General features: G+C 48.1%; 1 protein-coding gene across 1 annotated transcript in view; it reads left to right on the forward strand.

Moving 5' to 3' along the window:
* Window positions 1-239: 239 nt before the first annotated feature.
* Window positions 240-16,072, forward strand: part of NT5DC4 (5'-nucleotidase domain containing 4) — a 21,670-nt gene continuing 5,837 nt past the window's right edge. The window contains 15 exon segments of the mRNA XM_036750086.1: window positions 240-325; window positions 2,426-2,499; window positions 3,430-3,547; window positions 4,285-4,380; window positions 4,603-4,694; window positions 5,269-5,326; window positions 6,339-6,432; window positions 6,698-6,751; window positions 6,994-7,077; window positions 8,105-8,137; window positions 9,516-9,623; window positions 10,461-10,527; window positions 10,792-10,962; window positions 12,591-12,642; window positions 14,419-14,479. Of these exon segments, the coding sequence (XP_036605981.1) occupies window positions 240-325; window positions 2,426-2,499; window positions 3,430-3,547; window positions 4,285-4,380; window positions 4,603-4,694; window positions 5,269-5,326; window positions 6,339-6,432; window positions 6,698-6,751; window positions 6,994-7,077; window positions 8,105-8,137; window positions 9,516-9,623; window positions 10,461-10,527; window positions 10,792-10,962; window positions 12,591-12,642; window positions 14,419-14,479 (1,248 nt within the window).

Raw genomic sequence — 16,072 nt, forward strand, 5'->3', positions numbered from 1 at the left:
TAGTGCCCAGGACTGAAGACCCTAGATAAAGTGATTGGGGAAAATGACTTTTTCGCTGACAGGCAGAAAGATGGGGGTGGGGTGGGGGGCAATGGGGGAGATGGGAAGGATTGGGTGTGGCCTTCTGGGTCAGTGCTGTCCAGAGTTTCTGATGCAGAGCTGACCGGCTGTGCTCTGCTGATAGTGTGGAGGTAGCAGGCAGAGAAGACGGTCAACTCTTGCCTCGGCTCTGGGTAGGAATGGCCACTTCGAACCAGGGAGAAGTTGGTTTAGAGCCGGAAAGCCTGGTGTCTTCCTGGGGGCTGAAGAAAGACTATAACCAGCGGTGAGCATATACCTTCTTTCTACTTGACAATGCGCCTCATACATACTGAATAAGACGAACACACATGCCTCTTACATCCACATATACCTAGGTGAGGTTACACTTTCACACACAGATACATATGCATATTTCCAGAATGCCAGCTCACCTTCCGCAACTCATGAACATAACGATACCTTGGCTAACACACATTTATAGACACCACCATATCTTAAGGGCTACACACCAGAATTTTACACTAACAGGGCCCTAGCAACAGTTATGATTACATATAGAAATACAGTAACTGAGGACAGAAAAGGGACTTCTAGGTGGGACCTAGACATCAAAGTCATCATAGAGCTGAGAGGGGCCATAGAAAGCTGTGAGTCTAATCTCTTAATTTTAGGGAGGGAACTCTGAAATGCAATCAGTCAAAACACATTTATTCCTTCAGTCAGGGAACTTGCATTCTCTTAGGAAAGATAGTAAGTGTGTGTGTTGGGGATGGGGGGTATTAGGGTGCCTGGGATAGACTACAGTGAAAGTCGTCAGGGGCCAAAACACCAACACAAAAGGGGAAAGCCAGAAATAGTGAAAGAGTGCTTCTAAAAAGGATGGGAGGGAGGCTTGAAGACCTCAGAGCTGGCTGAAGTAGCTGCAAGTTCCCAAAGATAACTCCAGGGCAAACATTTGCATACCTGCCTTCATCTCCCCACCGAGCACCCCCCCCCCATCCCCCCAAGGAAAGGAGGCTGAGAAGTGAAACTGACAAAATTGAAAGTGATTGCTATATGGCTTCAGTGAAATGATTCATCCAGGGAAGGGGCTTTTGAGGCTGGAAAGAGAAGAAATGGGAGGAAGCTTATCTCTCCTATTTGACACATTCTTGTAGATTCGAGAGCCCGGAACTCAGATTCTCCCGGTGTTGCCCTAAGGGGTGATTAGTTTTAATTTTCGGGCTTTGCCTCCCTTACTCCTTAGGTGATCTTATGGAAGTAACAAAGTTCCTCCAGGGGCAAAGGGATAAGTGTATTCTATGCCCTAAAGGCAGGTCCATTGGCTTGTTGGTTTTTTAAATAAGCAATTGAGATATCCAAAGCCTCTCAACCGTTTCTAGGCGGGAGAATGCTACTGCAGACTTTCAAACCTTTTGCTAGGGGGTGCCGTGGATAGAGGTCTGTGCCTGGAGTCCTCACTTATCTCCCTAAGTTCAAACCTGGACGAGTCACTTGATTGTGTTTGCCTCAGTTTTCTCATCTGTAAAATGAGCTGGAGAAGGAAATGACAACCCACTCCAGCATCTTTGCCAAGGAAACCCCAAATGGGGTCACGAAGAGTAGGACATGACAGAACAACAATAGGGATTCTAAGAGCTGAAGGTGAGGAAGAAGTGCATTCAAGGGGGGAGAGTGTGTAGGAAGGAAAGCCTGTATAAATGAAGATGGGAGATGGAATATCATGTGTAAGGAAAGACATAGGCATTTATTAAACACCTCCTATGAGCCAGGCACTGTGTTAAGGCCTTCACGATTATCTGATATTCACAATAACCTGGGAAGGTAGGAGCTATTATCATGCCCATTTTAGAGTTAAGGAAATGAAGGGGGACCTGTCCCAGGTCACATAGCTAGTAAGTGTCTGAGGCTGAATTTGAACTCGGAGCTTCCTTCTTTCCTTCCTTACAAAGTTTGGATTCAGTCAAAGGGCCGCACTTGAGGACCTAGAGGGCCACATGTGGCCTCGAGGCCGAAGGTTCCCCACCCCTGCTCCAGATCCAGCAGTTTATCTATGGTTCCATCTAGCTATAGAAAGTAGGCCATTTTAGCTGCATTGTAGAATTCATGAATGGGGGTAATGTATAACAACCCTAAGAAAGGTAAGTAAGAGAGAAAGCTGGTCCCTCCAGCTGACTTAGAGACAGCCTCCATTGCTTCCTCCCACCCATGGCCCTGGATTCCCTCTAACATACACCCTTGTGTATACAAGCACCAGTGCTCTGCTCCCCCAGCGTTCCTGACTCATCTTTGGAGAGAGTGGGATATAGGGAGGAAGTCACCGAGGGGAGAGCTGGGCTAGTTTGTGGCAGCTGGACACCCACACACTTCCTTCTCCCCCTAGGGTATTTGTGAACCGCAGCCTAGCCCTGGGAAAGATCAGATGTTTTGGATTCGACATGGACTACACCCTGGCTGGTAGGAGGAGCTCAGGGGCTGGGCACTGGAAAGAGGTTTAGAGGGGCAAGGGACCTCAGAAGCCATCAAGTCCAATGCTTTTGTTTTATAGACAAGGAAATGAAGACTGAGAAAAGTTAAAATTACCCTTGCAGTAAGTGGTAGTGCCAGCATTTGAATCCAGGTCCTCCTGACTCAATCAATGCTCTTTCCTGCTGTTCCCTTTCTTATTCCTACTCTGCCCCACCCTGCCCTTTGGTGCCTTCCACACAGTAAGTGCTCAATAAACATTTGTTGAATGAATGAACATAATTGAGACATCATCTATTGGCTGCCTGTAGCGAAGAAAGTGGTGTGGTCCACTAGACAGAAAACTGCTCTTAAGAGCCAGTTCAAGCCCAACCTCTACCTTGTGACCTTGGGCAAGTGACTCAATTTCCCTGTGTTCTAGGCAATTCTGTAATAAGACTCTTAACTTGTAGATTAGGTGCCAACCCGTATTGGTGGAGGGAGTTTCCTCATTTGAGACTTCCCTATACTAATGGTATTACAGGTCTAGTCCCTTTGCAAAAACTGAACTAATTATACCCACTACCAGTTGGGTAGATGAGTGAGTCTCATGTGTGTGGTCTGGGGGACCAGTCATTTAACACAATTCTGCCATCTTGAGGGACTAGAGATAGAAGTCCAGGCGTAGAAAGAACTGGACACTAAGGAACTTCATCTATTGACCTCACCAACTGAGTCAGTAGGGTAGGGTAGAATGGTCAGTCAGTCAACTAGCACTTACTAAGCTCCTCCTGTGTGCCCGGAAGATCAGTCAGCCAAAGGCTGTGTCCTCTGACTTTAGCTTGGCCAAGGCTCTTGGGAGTGGGGTGGGGTGGGGTATGCTAGGAGGAGGGGATGGGCTTTCAGGGACCAGCACAGCTCCTTCCCTCTTTTCTCCTCTAGTGTACAAATCTCCTGATTACGAGGCCCTGGCATTTGAACTACTTCTGGAAAGGCTGGTCTGCGTCGGCTACCCCCACGAGATCCTCCGCTATGTCTATGACCCTTCCTACCCCACCAGGTACCATCCTTCCTTAGTTTCAGGGCCCTCCCCTCCACCCCAGACTTCTGATCCTGGGCCAGGACTCAAAACCCCACCTAGGGGAGTTGGGTTGGGGCAGAGAGTTTAGTAGGGGAGCAAGAAGGGGGAAGGACTGTGGTTTGAGGGAGGAGAAGAGGAAGAGTACATTTTCTGGGAAGAACAGGGACTAGGAGTATAGGGGAAAGGGCCAGTTTATAGGGAGTGGGTGAGGCATTGATTTTGGAGGAGGGACTGGGGGATAGATAGGAACATTGGATTTGGGGGAGAGGGAGAGAGAAAGATTGGAGTATTGAGAGGAACAATGGATTTGGGGGAGGAGGACACAAGTTTCAGCGATAGTTATAGACAATGGATTTGGGGAAGGATAGTCTGAGTGTTAGGGAGGAAGGCTCTGGATTTGAGGGACGGAGAGAGACAAAGGTTTAGTGATGGAAGAACCAGGTTAGGGAGAGAAAAGAACAATGGATTTGAGAGAAGACCAATTGAGTTTAGGGGATGGAAAAGGACCATGGATTGGGAAAGGAAGGAGGGCTTGGAGAGGGACAACCGTGAATTTTGGAGGGAGGGAAGGACAGTAGGAGGAAGAAGGGACAGGGAGCTAGCTTTGGAGGAAGGAGCTAAGACTTCTAGCTTTGCTCCCAGGCCAGCTTCTCCCTGCCCTTTCTTTTCCTTTCCTTCCATTCTTCCCTCTCCATCCCTTTGCTTGGTCCTGGCAGGGGCCTAGTGTTTGATGTACTCTACGGCAACCTGTTGAAGGTGGACACCCATGGGAACGTGTTGCTGGCTACTCATGGTTTCTCCTTCCTCACTGAGTATGTGCTGGGTGGTGCCTCTGGGGCCTTCATGGTTTAGGGATGAAGATAAGTTGTGGATTGAGTGGGGCAAGGGATCCTGGGATGGATAATGAGCGGGGGGGGGGGGGGGAATCATATTTTCTCTCTATGCTGAGGAGTGGAGAGGACAGTTGGGTTATGGGAGAGCTGCTCCCCTATTCCAATTCACTTCCAATTCACCCATTCCTACTCCCACCCCAGCACTGAAATCTGGAGTTTTTACCCCAGTAAGTTCATTCATCGGGATGACATGCAAAGATTCCACATTCTCAATACTCTCTTCAACCTTCCAGGTGAGTGGGAGCAGGAACAGATCGATCAGTCAACAGGCTTGCTACTAAGCCAGTCACCGTGTTAGACACTAGACATATGCAAAATAAAAAATGAAATAGGCTTTACTCTCAAGGAGTTCAGAGGGGAGGTAGCTGGGAGATTCAAGTGAGAAGGGGGAGGGAAAATCAGAGCAGTGAGGATGATCAAGAGGAAGAAGAGGGATCAAGAAAGAGCTGGGGGATCAGGAGAGAGGGAGGTGAGAAGTGTTTGGGAGAAGCTCCGGGAGTCAGAGGAGTGGCACTCCAAGAGGAGACGGCTGGGGAGGAGGGCAGTGAGAGTGAAGAAAACAAAGATTCAGTCATTCAACAAGCAAGTATTAGGCACTTACTATATGCCAAGCACAGAGGGGAGGTCTGAGGAATGCAAGCAGGGTGAATTTAAGGTGGGGTTGTTTGCCTCCTTCCTCTTGGATGTCTCTCCTTCTCTGCGTCCTTGGCTTTAGCTAAGCTGGGGCCTGCCTCATCTCTCCCAGGTGTGGGTGTGGGGCTCGGCAGGTTCCTAGGTATGACTGATTCTTCTGTGCTCCCTCTGCAGAAACGTATCTGTATGCCTGCCTCGTGGACTTTTTTACTAACTGCTCCAGATACATTAAGTGAGTCTCAAAACCTATAATCTGGTTTTTGCCCTTAGTCCTCAAGCCAGATCACTGAATGACAAATCTCTAGGTCCTATACTTTGAACTCTGTCCCTTCTGTGGGACACCTGGAGTGTGGCCCACAGTAATGTCTCTAATAGCGCAAGCTACAGTAGTCACGGGCATGGTAACTTAGAGGATAACCCATGGGGTGTAGCCTACAATAACCCCCAGTGCAGCCTCCAGTGTGACCCATGATGCATCCCATGGTGTAACTGGCTTTTGTTCAGTCCTGTCTGACTCTTTGTGACTCTGTTTGGGATTATCTTGGCAGAGATACTGGAGTGGTTTGCCGTTTCCTTCTCCAGCTCATTTTACAGATGGGGAAACTGAGGCAAACAGGGTAGAGTGACCTCACCAGGGTCACACAGCCAGTAAGTGTCTGAGACCAGATTTGAGCTCAGGTCTTCCTCACTCTGGGCCCAGCTTTAACTGGCAGTACACAGTGTAGCTCACCTTGTTGTGGTGGACAGCCCTCTTTCCCTCTCTCATCTTTTTAGAAGAAGTTGGAGGCTTCTTCATTTCCCCAGACACTCTCTTGTATCCTCATTAGAGTTAATAGTATCATTACTCTAGAAAGCTGGTCTGGAGCCTCCAATCCCATCTTCAGAATGTGTAAGAGAAAAGACTTGTACCTAGGTCTTGGGATCATGGATCATTGATCAGAGGCCATTTAGTCCAACCCCTTCATTTTACAAGTGGGAAGACTGAGGCCCAGGGAAATTGTGACTTATCCAAGGTCATGTAGTCAAGTCCAAGTGAACAAGCATTTATTAGGTGCTTACCTGGTGTCCGGCATTGGACCAAGTGCTGGGGATACAAATAAAAGGAAGATAGTTCCTGCCCTCAGGGAGCTTATATTCAAACAGGGAAGACAACAAGTAAAAACATTAGACTGCAGTCAGTACTCGCTCCCTTGGAGCACATGGTTGGTCTTTCACCTCATCTTCTTTCTCCTTGGTTTTCCTAGCTGTGACACAGGCTACCAGCACGGGAACCTCTTCATGTCTTTCCGTAGCCTCTTCCAGGATGTGTCTGATGCCATGAACAACGTCCACCTGTCGGTGAGCAGGTGCACCCCTTCCCACCCACCTCCCAGCTCTGACCTCCCTTCCCCCAACCTTGGATTTTTCCCATGTTTCTGAGAACCCAGAGCATCTGTTTCCCCTTTAAACCTTCTCTACTAGATCCCTCCCTATTTAATATCTTTTCTGAAGAAGAGCCTAGCCTGGGTTCTCTTACTCTGTCTCATTTCCCATGGCCTCCCTGACCCTGACCTCCCTTTGCCAAACCTCCTTTCCCGTACACATCTTCATTCCCCTTTGTCAGGGCTGCCTCAAGGAGAAGACCTTGGAGAACTTGGAGAAGTATGTGGAGAAAGATGTGAGAGTTGACTTTGTGCTTATTTTTCTGGAGGGGGCTGTGGAGGGTGGGCTAGAGGAAGACTTTTGGTCTTTCTTCCCAGTCCCAAGTACAAGGGAGGCTGTGCACATAGAAGACATTCAGTACTAGCATATCCATCCTGTGGTCTGATCCTTGTACTGAGGAAGCTGAGGTCTACCGATGGGGGCTCAGGGTGAATCTGAAAACCTCATCCTTTACACTTCCCCACCTTTTTGCCATAGGCCCGAATTCCTCTCCTATTGGGAAAGATGAAGGAAGTTGGGAAAGTGTTTCTGGCCACCAACAGCAATTACAACTACACCAACGTGAGTATGGATTGCTGTGGGGGAGGAGAAGGATGGCTGGCCTCGCCTGCCTGACCCTGCAGCCCCATTTCTGTGGGTATCCACACTCTGGATATGGAGTCAGCAAGACTGCAACTCCAATCCTCACTAGCTATGGGACACTGGGGAAATTATGTATTTGCTCTCAGCCTTAATTGACTCATCTATAAAATGGGGATAATAAAAGCACCTCTCTAAAGGAGGGTCAAATGGGATGATATGTGTAAATACGACTATTGTTGTGATCATCATCATCATCGTCATCTTTGTTGTCATCATCATAGAAATGGAGAGGTCACATGACATGTTTCAAAGAGAGATTACCTCGGCATTGGCTCTGAAGCCAGAGGCTCTGGTGTATACTCAATGTAGCCCTTCTTCTTATGCCCTTGGCCTCAGTTTCCTCATTTGTAAAATGAGGCCCCCAAGGTCTGGCCTAAAAAGACGTTGGCCCAGTTCTATTTTGCAGCGTCTGCTTCTGTGACCCATCATACCCCGTGGTCCCCTGCTGGTTATCGTCACCTCTCCTGAGGATGCTGACAATCAGCCATGTTAGACATGGACGGGCCACTGGGAATGGGTACCAAGCTCTGAAGTGGTACATCTGTGTGTTTATGTCTGTGTGGGGAGGCATGTGTGTGCATGTGTCCCCAGGAGGGGAGCAAGGCCTTGGCTGGGGTAGGAAGAATGGGGAGATAGCTGGGGTAGGAAGAATGGGGAGATAGTCTGGCACAAAGGCTATTGGAGTGGGAGATGGGGGGGTGAGGAGACCCGGGTGCTGGTCCTGGCTGTGTGACCGTGGGCTTTCGTTTCCTTCTCTTTGAGGGGCCTAGATTAGGATGGGCTCTTTCAGGCCTAAAAGTCTGACTTTGGAGATGTACTTACCTGGTGGGGTGAGAGGGGAGGAGGCAGAGGGTAGCCTTGGGCAATGGTGCTTGTGGGCTTATGATACCTGTAGACTCCCTGGTTTGACCCCTAGCACCCTGACCTTGCCTCCTGTCCCTTCCAGGCAATCATGACCTATCTGTTCGACTGTGGTCAGGTGAGTATTTTATGCTTTCCTGGGGTGGGGCTAGGATTTATTGGGTGTGTATGTGTGTGGGGAGGTGGGAGGTCTGCTGGGGAGGGCCTTGGGCCTTTCCTCGGTGCTCATAGTGATCAGACAAAGGGAACGTTCTTCCCAACACCTTGGGTGGTTCCCAACTTCCAGACCTCCTGGCTAGGAAGACTGAGAAGGTGTGAGTGCTGTTGTCATGTGGTGGGGGCAGCCAAGATGTGATGGACCAGGTGTAACAGGGACAATTATGTTGTAAGATCACTGGTTAGTGAGTCAGGGGATCTGAGTTCAAATCTTAACCTTAACCCTAAATGCTTCTGACTCTAACCCTAAATATGTGTGCCTCTGGCCCTAACCCTAAAACCCTAACCTGTGTGACCTTCGGTTAATCACTTGGCCTCTGTGTGCTTAGGTTTTCTCCTCTGTAGAAGAAGGGGCATTGGACTAGCTGGTATCTGAGGATCTTTCTGGTTCTAGAGCTAGGACCCTTTCCTACTCCCTCTCTGCCAGGTCATGTGGAAGAAGCCTGGTGGGGGAATGGCCCGAAATTGCCACCTTATAAAGTGGTTAAAGTATAAATGAGGCTTTTCTAGTGTTAGGCTCTAAATCCAGGGGGTACTATCATCCCATAAATCCTAGCAGAGGGAGGTGCAGGTCCAAGGGAGGAGGACTTTCTTCCTAACTTCCTCCCAGGCTGGATAAGCATGGACATCTGAAAATGGTGGGAGAGTCTGTAGGACTGTCTGTGAATGACCTCGTATCTATGGGTGTGTGACTGACTGTGTGTTTAACTAGGTGTGTCTGTGTGATTGTACATGTGAGAGAGAGTGGCAAAGATGTAATAACCCATTCCAGGACATCCAGAGAAGCCTGGGTCTAGAGCTGGGAAGGGGCCTCAGAAGCCTAGATCTAATCCAACCCTTTGACCTTAGAGGTCACCTAGTTCAACCTCCTTATCTTACAGATAAAGAAACTGAGGCCCAGAAAAGGTTACTTCCTAGTGCTGGTGAATGAGACAGCCAAGATTTGAACCCAGGATCTTGGACTCCAATTCCAAGGCTCTTTCCACTGTACCACCTAGCCACTCTGTGCCTCAGTTTCCTCCTCTAAAAATGAGAATATTGACACTTCAGACACTACTTCACAGGATGGTCATGAGGGAGGAGCTTTGGTATTAGCACTGACTTCATGGGCTTACCCACAGGAATTAATGCTAGGACTCATGGACATGGGCCAGTATCAGAATCTTGGAACTGAATCAGAATTGTGTGTGTGTGTTTGTGTGTGTGTGTGTGTGTGTGTGTGTGTGTGTGTGTGCCTGGGCTCTCTGAATCTGGGTTCCCAGTATTGCCCTTCTATGCAGGTGGAAGCTTTGGCTCGGCCCTGGCAATCCTATTTTGACCTGATTGTGGTGGACACGCAGAAACCACGCTTCTTTGCAGAGGGGACTGTGCTGAGACAGGTCAACACGGTAATGAAGCGGGGAGAGGGGAGGGTGTTGAGGTGGGTGGGGGGAGACTGGCTTTGTCCACTGTGACCCTTGAATCAGGGAATTATGATGGCCATATTTCCTTTTGGGAGAGCCTTGGTTCAGTGCTAGAGATCCCAAAAGCTGCTGAGGTCTGATTTCTCCCTCAAGCTTGGTGGGCTCTAGCACGGTGTTTTGGGTGGGGCTAAAAAGTTGGAGCCCTCCAATCTCTCCATCTTCTCTCCAGGGCCCCTAGCTAAGGCTACCTTAATTCTCTCTCTTGTTTTTTATTCTTTAAATTTTTTTTCAACTAACAAGCATTTATTTTCTCTCCCTCTCACTTTTCCATACCCCCTATTGAGGAGGAAAAAGTAAAAAACAAAACCTTCTTAATAAATATGCATAGTCAAGCAAAACAAATTTCTACCTTGGCTATGCACACATATGTATGTCTCATTCTGCACCCTGGGTCCACCACTTCTCTGTTGGCAGGTAGGTAGCAAGCTTCATCGTTGGTCCTCTGGGATTGTAGTTGGTCATTGAGTTGATCAGAGTTCTTGAGTCCTTCAAAGTTGTTTGTTTGTACAATAGTGTTATTGTATAAATTATTTCCCTGGTTCTGCTTGTTCTTCTGCATCAGTTCATGTAAGTCTTCCAGGTTTCTCTGAACCTTTCTCTTTCATCAGTTCTTATAGCACAATAAGTCCCCATTACATTCATATCTTTCCTTTCAGATTTACCCCATCAGCATCTCTTACTTGAAAAAAAAGAGGTTTTCTTTTTTCCTCAGGGGTTGGGGCTCACTAGACCACTCTGCTTCCACCCTCTAATCTCTTCTAGGACTCGGGAAAGCTTCGAATTGGCACCTACACTGGACCCCACCAACACTGCGCCGTCTACTCTGGAGGTCAGAGCTCCCTGTGTGCCCTGAGCTCCCTCATCCCTGTCCTCGGACACTGCCCCATGACTTCTCCTTGTGTTCTTTGGCTGGAGGCACCCATCTCTTCAGACCACCTATTCAGGGAACTCAGAACTATGGAAAATTCCAGTATATTACAGGGGACTAATTATCCCTTTGCAACTACATCAGCCCTGGGGGGGGGGGGCGGCGGGGCAGAGAGAAGGTGCTAAGCGAAGGGATAGTGACCTTTACTCTTCTTTTGGGAACCAGGTTCATCCGATATTGTATGTGAGCTGCTCGGAGTAAGGGGGAAAGACATCCTGTACATTGGGGACCACATCTTTGGGGACATCCTGAAGTCTAAGAAGCGCCAGGGCTGGCGAACCTTCCTCGTGGTGCCTGAGCTGGCCCGGGAGCTGACTGTCTGGGCCCAGGAGAATGGTGGGCAGAACTGAAGAAGGAAGGTGGGGAGGAGGGCAAACTAGGAAGAGGAGTGGTTAGCATTATCGGACGGGGCAGAGGTTGGGTGTCATCTTAGCCGAGAGGCCCCAGGGCTTTGCTAGAGGAGTCTGAGGGTGGACTGGTGAGGTCAGGGACAGTATGGCCAAGGGCTCGTTGCTGTATTTCTCCACATGCACCTGAAGGGCTGGGTTGGCCGTGCCAGAAGGGAAGGACCAGGGTGCTCCAAGGGCTCAATTTCTTATTTACCCTAGAGCCATTCTAAGAGGGAGAAAGGTGAGGAATTGCACATGGTACCAAAGATGGGGCATTCCAGTACCACAAGATCATTTATTACTTATCTCCTTATGTCTTCCCTCTGGCCAGGCAGACTCTGGTGGAGATTTACTGTTTGTGGGACCAGAAGTAGATAAAAATCCCTACGTGATTCAATTCAACAAACATTTATGAAACTCTTAATGGTATTGACATCTATTGTTTTTACATCATCTTCTTTTGTCAATATATCTCTCCCTCTCCTCAAATGTTAGAGTTCATGCCTTAAAATAGAGGTGTGTAACCTCCCCCCTTGGAGGGGCTACAGATAGATGTCAGGGAGGCTATGAACTTGGATCAGAAAAAAATTACATCACATTTTTATTTTCACTAAGCTCTCATTGAAACTCGGCATTTCCTTCAGTTACTGGAAGCATTATTCTAAGAAGGGCCCCATAACCTCACCATGCTGCCAGAGGGGTCCAGACCATAGAAAAGGTGAAGAACTCTTGCTTTAAGCTAAAGAAGAAGAAGAAAAAAAGAAAAGTTTGGTAAAGCTAATTAGCACATCAGCTATTCAAGATGGGCCAAATTGCATCCCTTCCAAAATCAAATGTATGGTCCAAGGGGCTTCACTTATACTTCACTCCTGTCCCAAGGCAGTGAGCTCCAGTCGGATCCTGGAGGAGGGGCAGGGCTTAGATGGCAGTTCGTTTGAAAAAGATCTGGGGTCCTTAGTGGACAGCAAGCTCTATGGGAAGTGACAATGTGTTATTCAAGAAAGCCAATGAAATCGTGGTTTGCATTAGAGGTATTAAACTTCTAGGCAAAAGGAGGTAATATTCTCTTAGTACTAGAGTCTCCTATCTGTAGCACTGTGTTCTGTTCTGCGTACCACCCTTTAAGAAGGATGTTGATAAGTTGGCAGGCATCCAGAGGAGGGCAACCTGCAAAGTGAGGGGCCTGGAGTCAATGATGCATGAGGATTGATGGAAGGAACTGGGAATGGACAGGAGAGCTGATTTTGAGTATGTGATAGCAGGAGGCATGGGTTAGAAGGATGGGTTGCCTTGGAAGGTAGTGAGTTTCCTCTTCCCTGGAGGTCTTTGAGCAAAGGCTAATTGGATAGGTTATGGTAGGGATTCTTTTTCAGATACGGGTTGGATCAGATATGAGATGACTGCTGAGGTCTCTCCCAACTCTCACAATCACTGATTTGGTCATTCCCCTGCAAGCAGAACCGGACCGAGGGCAAAGGTGGTCACAACAGCAGCAGCCGCAGGAGGAGGAGAGGGGGCTCTGGGGGGCATTTGGGAGTCTTGGCTGACGCTTGCTGATTCCTCGTTATTTCCCAGAGCTATTTGAGGAGCTGCAGGAGCTGGAGGTGTCTTTGGCAGAGCTGTACCAGTGAGTGAGCCCCAGGATTGTCAGCCTCCTGGGGGGAGGGGGATAGACTGGATGGGGAGGAGGGAAGGAGGGGCTGAGAAGGAGATTAAAGGGGTTTAATCTCTGGGATGCCCTGCCTTTCCCTGATACTGTCACTACTCATGTCCAATCTAAGGAAGACCTAGATAGCAGTGTGTGTGTGTGTGTGTGTGTGTGTGTGTGTGTGTGTGTGTGTGTGTGTATGACAGAGAGAGGAGAGACAGAGAGAGACAGAGATAGAGAGAGACAGGTGAGAAAGGAGAAGAAGAACACAAACGAACAAGAGAAAGAAGAAGAAGAGAGGAAGAAGGGAGAGCAGAGACAATGAAACAGAGATAGAGACAGAAAGACGAGACACAGAGAGAGACAGACACATATAGATGCACAAACACACACTCCAGAGATTCTATGGTACTATCTCTCAGGAGCTGGGACCCAGGAGAACCAGGCCTTAGCCAAAGCCTCCAACTCTGGGTTGTCTGGGAGGAAAAGTACTTCTTGGGGGCCAATGGGTGCTCTAGAAGACAAGTTCTTAACCTGGACCCCTCTGGCAGTCTGGCAAAGCCCACAGAATCTTGGAATCATGTTTTTAAAGGCATACAACACATAGGTGGTACAAAGAAAGCCAGTTTTCCTGAAAGGCAGTTCTCCAGATATTGAAAAAGCAAGTTCATGGACCCCAGATGGAGGACTCCTGCTTTAGTTTGAAGCCTTGAGCTGGTAAGATCGTGGTGCTGGAGTTCCAAGGCCATTTGGGCGAATCCCATCATTATGAAGAGGGTAGGACAGGAGATTAAGGATGGATGGTAGGAGAGGTCTGCGTAATATACTGCATCAGCTGGCTGGCAAATGGCATCTTCTCTTGGAATTAGAAACATAGAGAAGAGATTCTTAAGCTGGGGTTAGTGAGCTTGAATGGGAAAGAATGAAGTCTTTATTATCAATAACCTATAACTGAAATTTAGTATTTCCTTTAATTATGACTTGAAAACAAAGAAACAACAACCCGACATTGTTCTGAGAAGGAGTCCTTGGGTTTCAGCAGGTTACCCAACGGGTTCATGACACGAGAAAGGTTAAGAGCTCCTGTCTTGGGGCAGGTAGGTGGTGCAGTGAGTAGAGCACCAGCCCTGGAGTCAGGAGGACCTGAGTTCAAATCCAGCCTCAGACACTTGATACACTTACTAGCTGTGTGACCTTGGGCAAGTCATTTAACCCCAACTGCCTTCCTTTCTCCTCTTCAAAAAAAAAAAAACCTAAACAAACAAACAAAAAGAGCTCCTGTCTTAGGGAATCATTTAGGTCATTGGGAAATTAGGTGCCCACCAGGGTCACACAGGCACTTGTATCAGAGGTGAGACTTTCACCCAGTTCTTCTTGGTTCAAAGAGCTGTCCTCTCCACTGCACTAAACAGCCTTTTTGGATAGACACAGGCCATAATGATAACAGCTGATGTTTTTATGGCACTCTCATGCTTGAGAAACTTTTTATTACCTGTAGTATCTTATCTAGGCCTCACAACAACACTGGGATGGAAGTATTTCTAACGTTAGCCCCAATTTACAGATGAGAAAACAGTCTCAGAATGTTAAAGTGCATGCACATAGATCACACAAGAATTCATCCATATCTCTGTGATTATAAGGGAGCAGGGGGATGGGGAGGTGCTTTCGGGGGCCATATGGACCTTGGCAGCCCCTTTGGGGGCAGTGGTCTTTTAGACCCTGCCTTGATCACTGACCTTCTTTCCTGCTTAGGCACATGGACAGGAGGAGCTGTGGGCAAGCGGACATCAGCTCCACCAAGAGAGAGATTCAGGTAATAGTTTGGGGGGAGGTGGTGTTGTGTGTGTGTGTGTGTGTGTGTGTGTGTGTGTGTGTGTGTTCTGGGGGAGGTGGGCCAGCTGACCTTCCCCTAAGCTTTCACTTTTTCCGTTGGGGCAGGGGACAGTGCTGAAGAGCCAGGTCCTCCAGACTGGTCAGTGAGTGAGGCTGCCATCTGCCTCTCCTTGACCACTAGTACCCCCTGCTGGCTAACTATCCAAATAGCCTGGAGCTTCAGCCTGGCCAGGTCTCTAGGGTTCTTAAGATCGAGACCTTTGAAGGACTGAGAGGCCACTTAGTCCCCCCCATCCAAATCTAATATGCTTTCTACTCTGCTCCAGGTCTCAGTCTGGTTTTAGGGCCCTTTACCGAGTATGGGAAAGTGGGATTTTGGGCCCAGTCTAGCTTCCTAACAGGCTTAGTACAATGGTAAGAGCTGGCATTTATATATACTTTAAGATTTGTGAACTACTTTACGTATGTTATCTCATATGATAGGTAGTATCTCTCTGTCTCCCTCTCCCTCCCTCTATCTATCTATCTATCTATCTATCTCTAAATCTATATGTCAGGGTAGCTAGCTGGCACAGTTGGTAGAGCACCAGGTCTGGAGTCAAGAAGACCCGAGTTCAAATCCGACCTCAGACACTTACTAGCTGTGTGACTCTGGGCAAGTTTGCCTCAGTTTCTTCATCTGTCAAATGAGCTGGAGAAGGAGATGGCAAACCCCTCCAATATCTTTACCAAGAAAACCTCAAATGATGGGGTCACAAAGAGCTGGTCATGACTGAAACAACTCAACAACAACAAAACATACACACACACGCACATGCATGTATATATACGTATGTATGTACATATGCACATACATATACACATACATATACACATACACATGCGCACGCGCACACACACACACACACATATACACACATATACATACATACTGGACTGAGAAGTCAGAAAGACCTAGGTTCAAATCTTTTAGCATATGCTTATTGACCGTTTGGCCCTGGACAAATTTTCTTTGTGCTCCAGACAACAAACATTCATTAAGCGCCTCCTCTGGACCAGGCATTGTGCTAAGTTTCGGAAACGCAGACACAAGGTGGGGAGGGGGGAGAGGGGAAGGCAGTTCCTGCCCCAGAGGGTGGTGGTGAATTCTGGGGAATGAAGGACGATTGGTCTGGGCCCGACCCCCAAACAGAGGCTCTGGGGGGACTCACCAGAAGACAGCTGAAGCAAAGTCCAGAGAGAGAAACGTGGCTGGTCCAGGTGCTTCCTCTAAAGGCTAACCTGAGTTTCGTCATCCACCGAATGACGGTGTTGGACTGAATTGGATGACTTCTGAGGTCTCTTCCGACTCTCTTTGAAATTCTATGATCATCACACTAAAATCCCACCTCCTACAGGAAGCCTTCCCCAACCTTTCTTAATTCCTGAGTCTTCCATCTGTTAATTATTTCCTGTTTATCTGGTATGTGGCTTGTTTGTATGTATTTGTTTGCTCGTTGTCTCCTCCATTAGACTGGGAGCTGGCTGAGGGCAGGGATGGTCTTTGCCTCTTGTATCTTCAGTGTTTAGCACA

Source organism: Trichosurus vulpecula, chromosome 3, assembly GCF_011100635.1.
Source record: "Trichosurus vulpecula isolate mTriVul1 chromosome 3, mTriVul1.pri, whole genome shotgun sequence".
NCBI lineage: Eukaryota > Metazoa > Chordata > Mammalia > Diprotodontia > Phalangeridae > Trichosurus > Trichosurus vulpecula.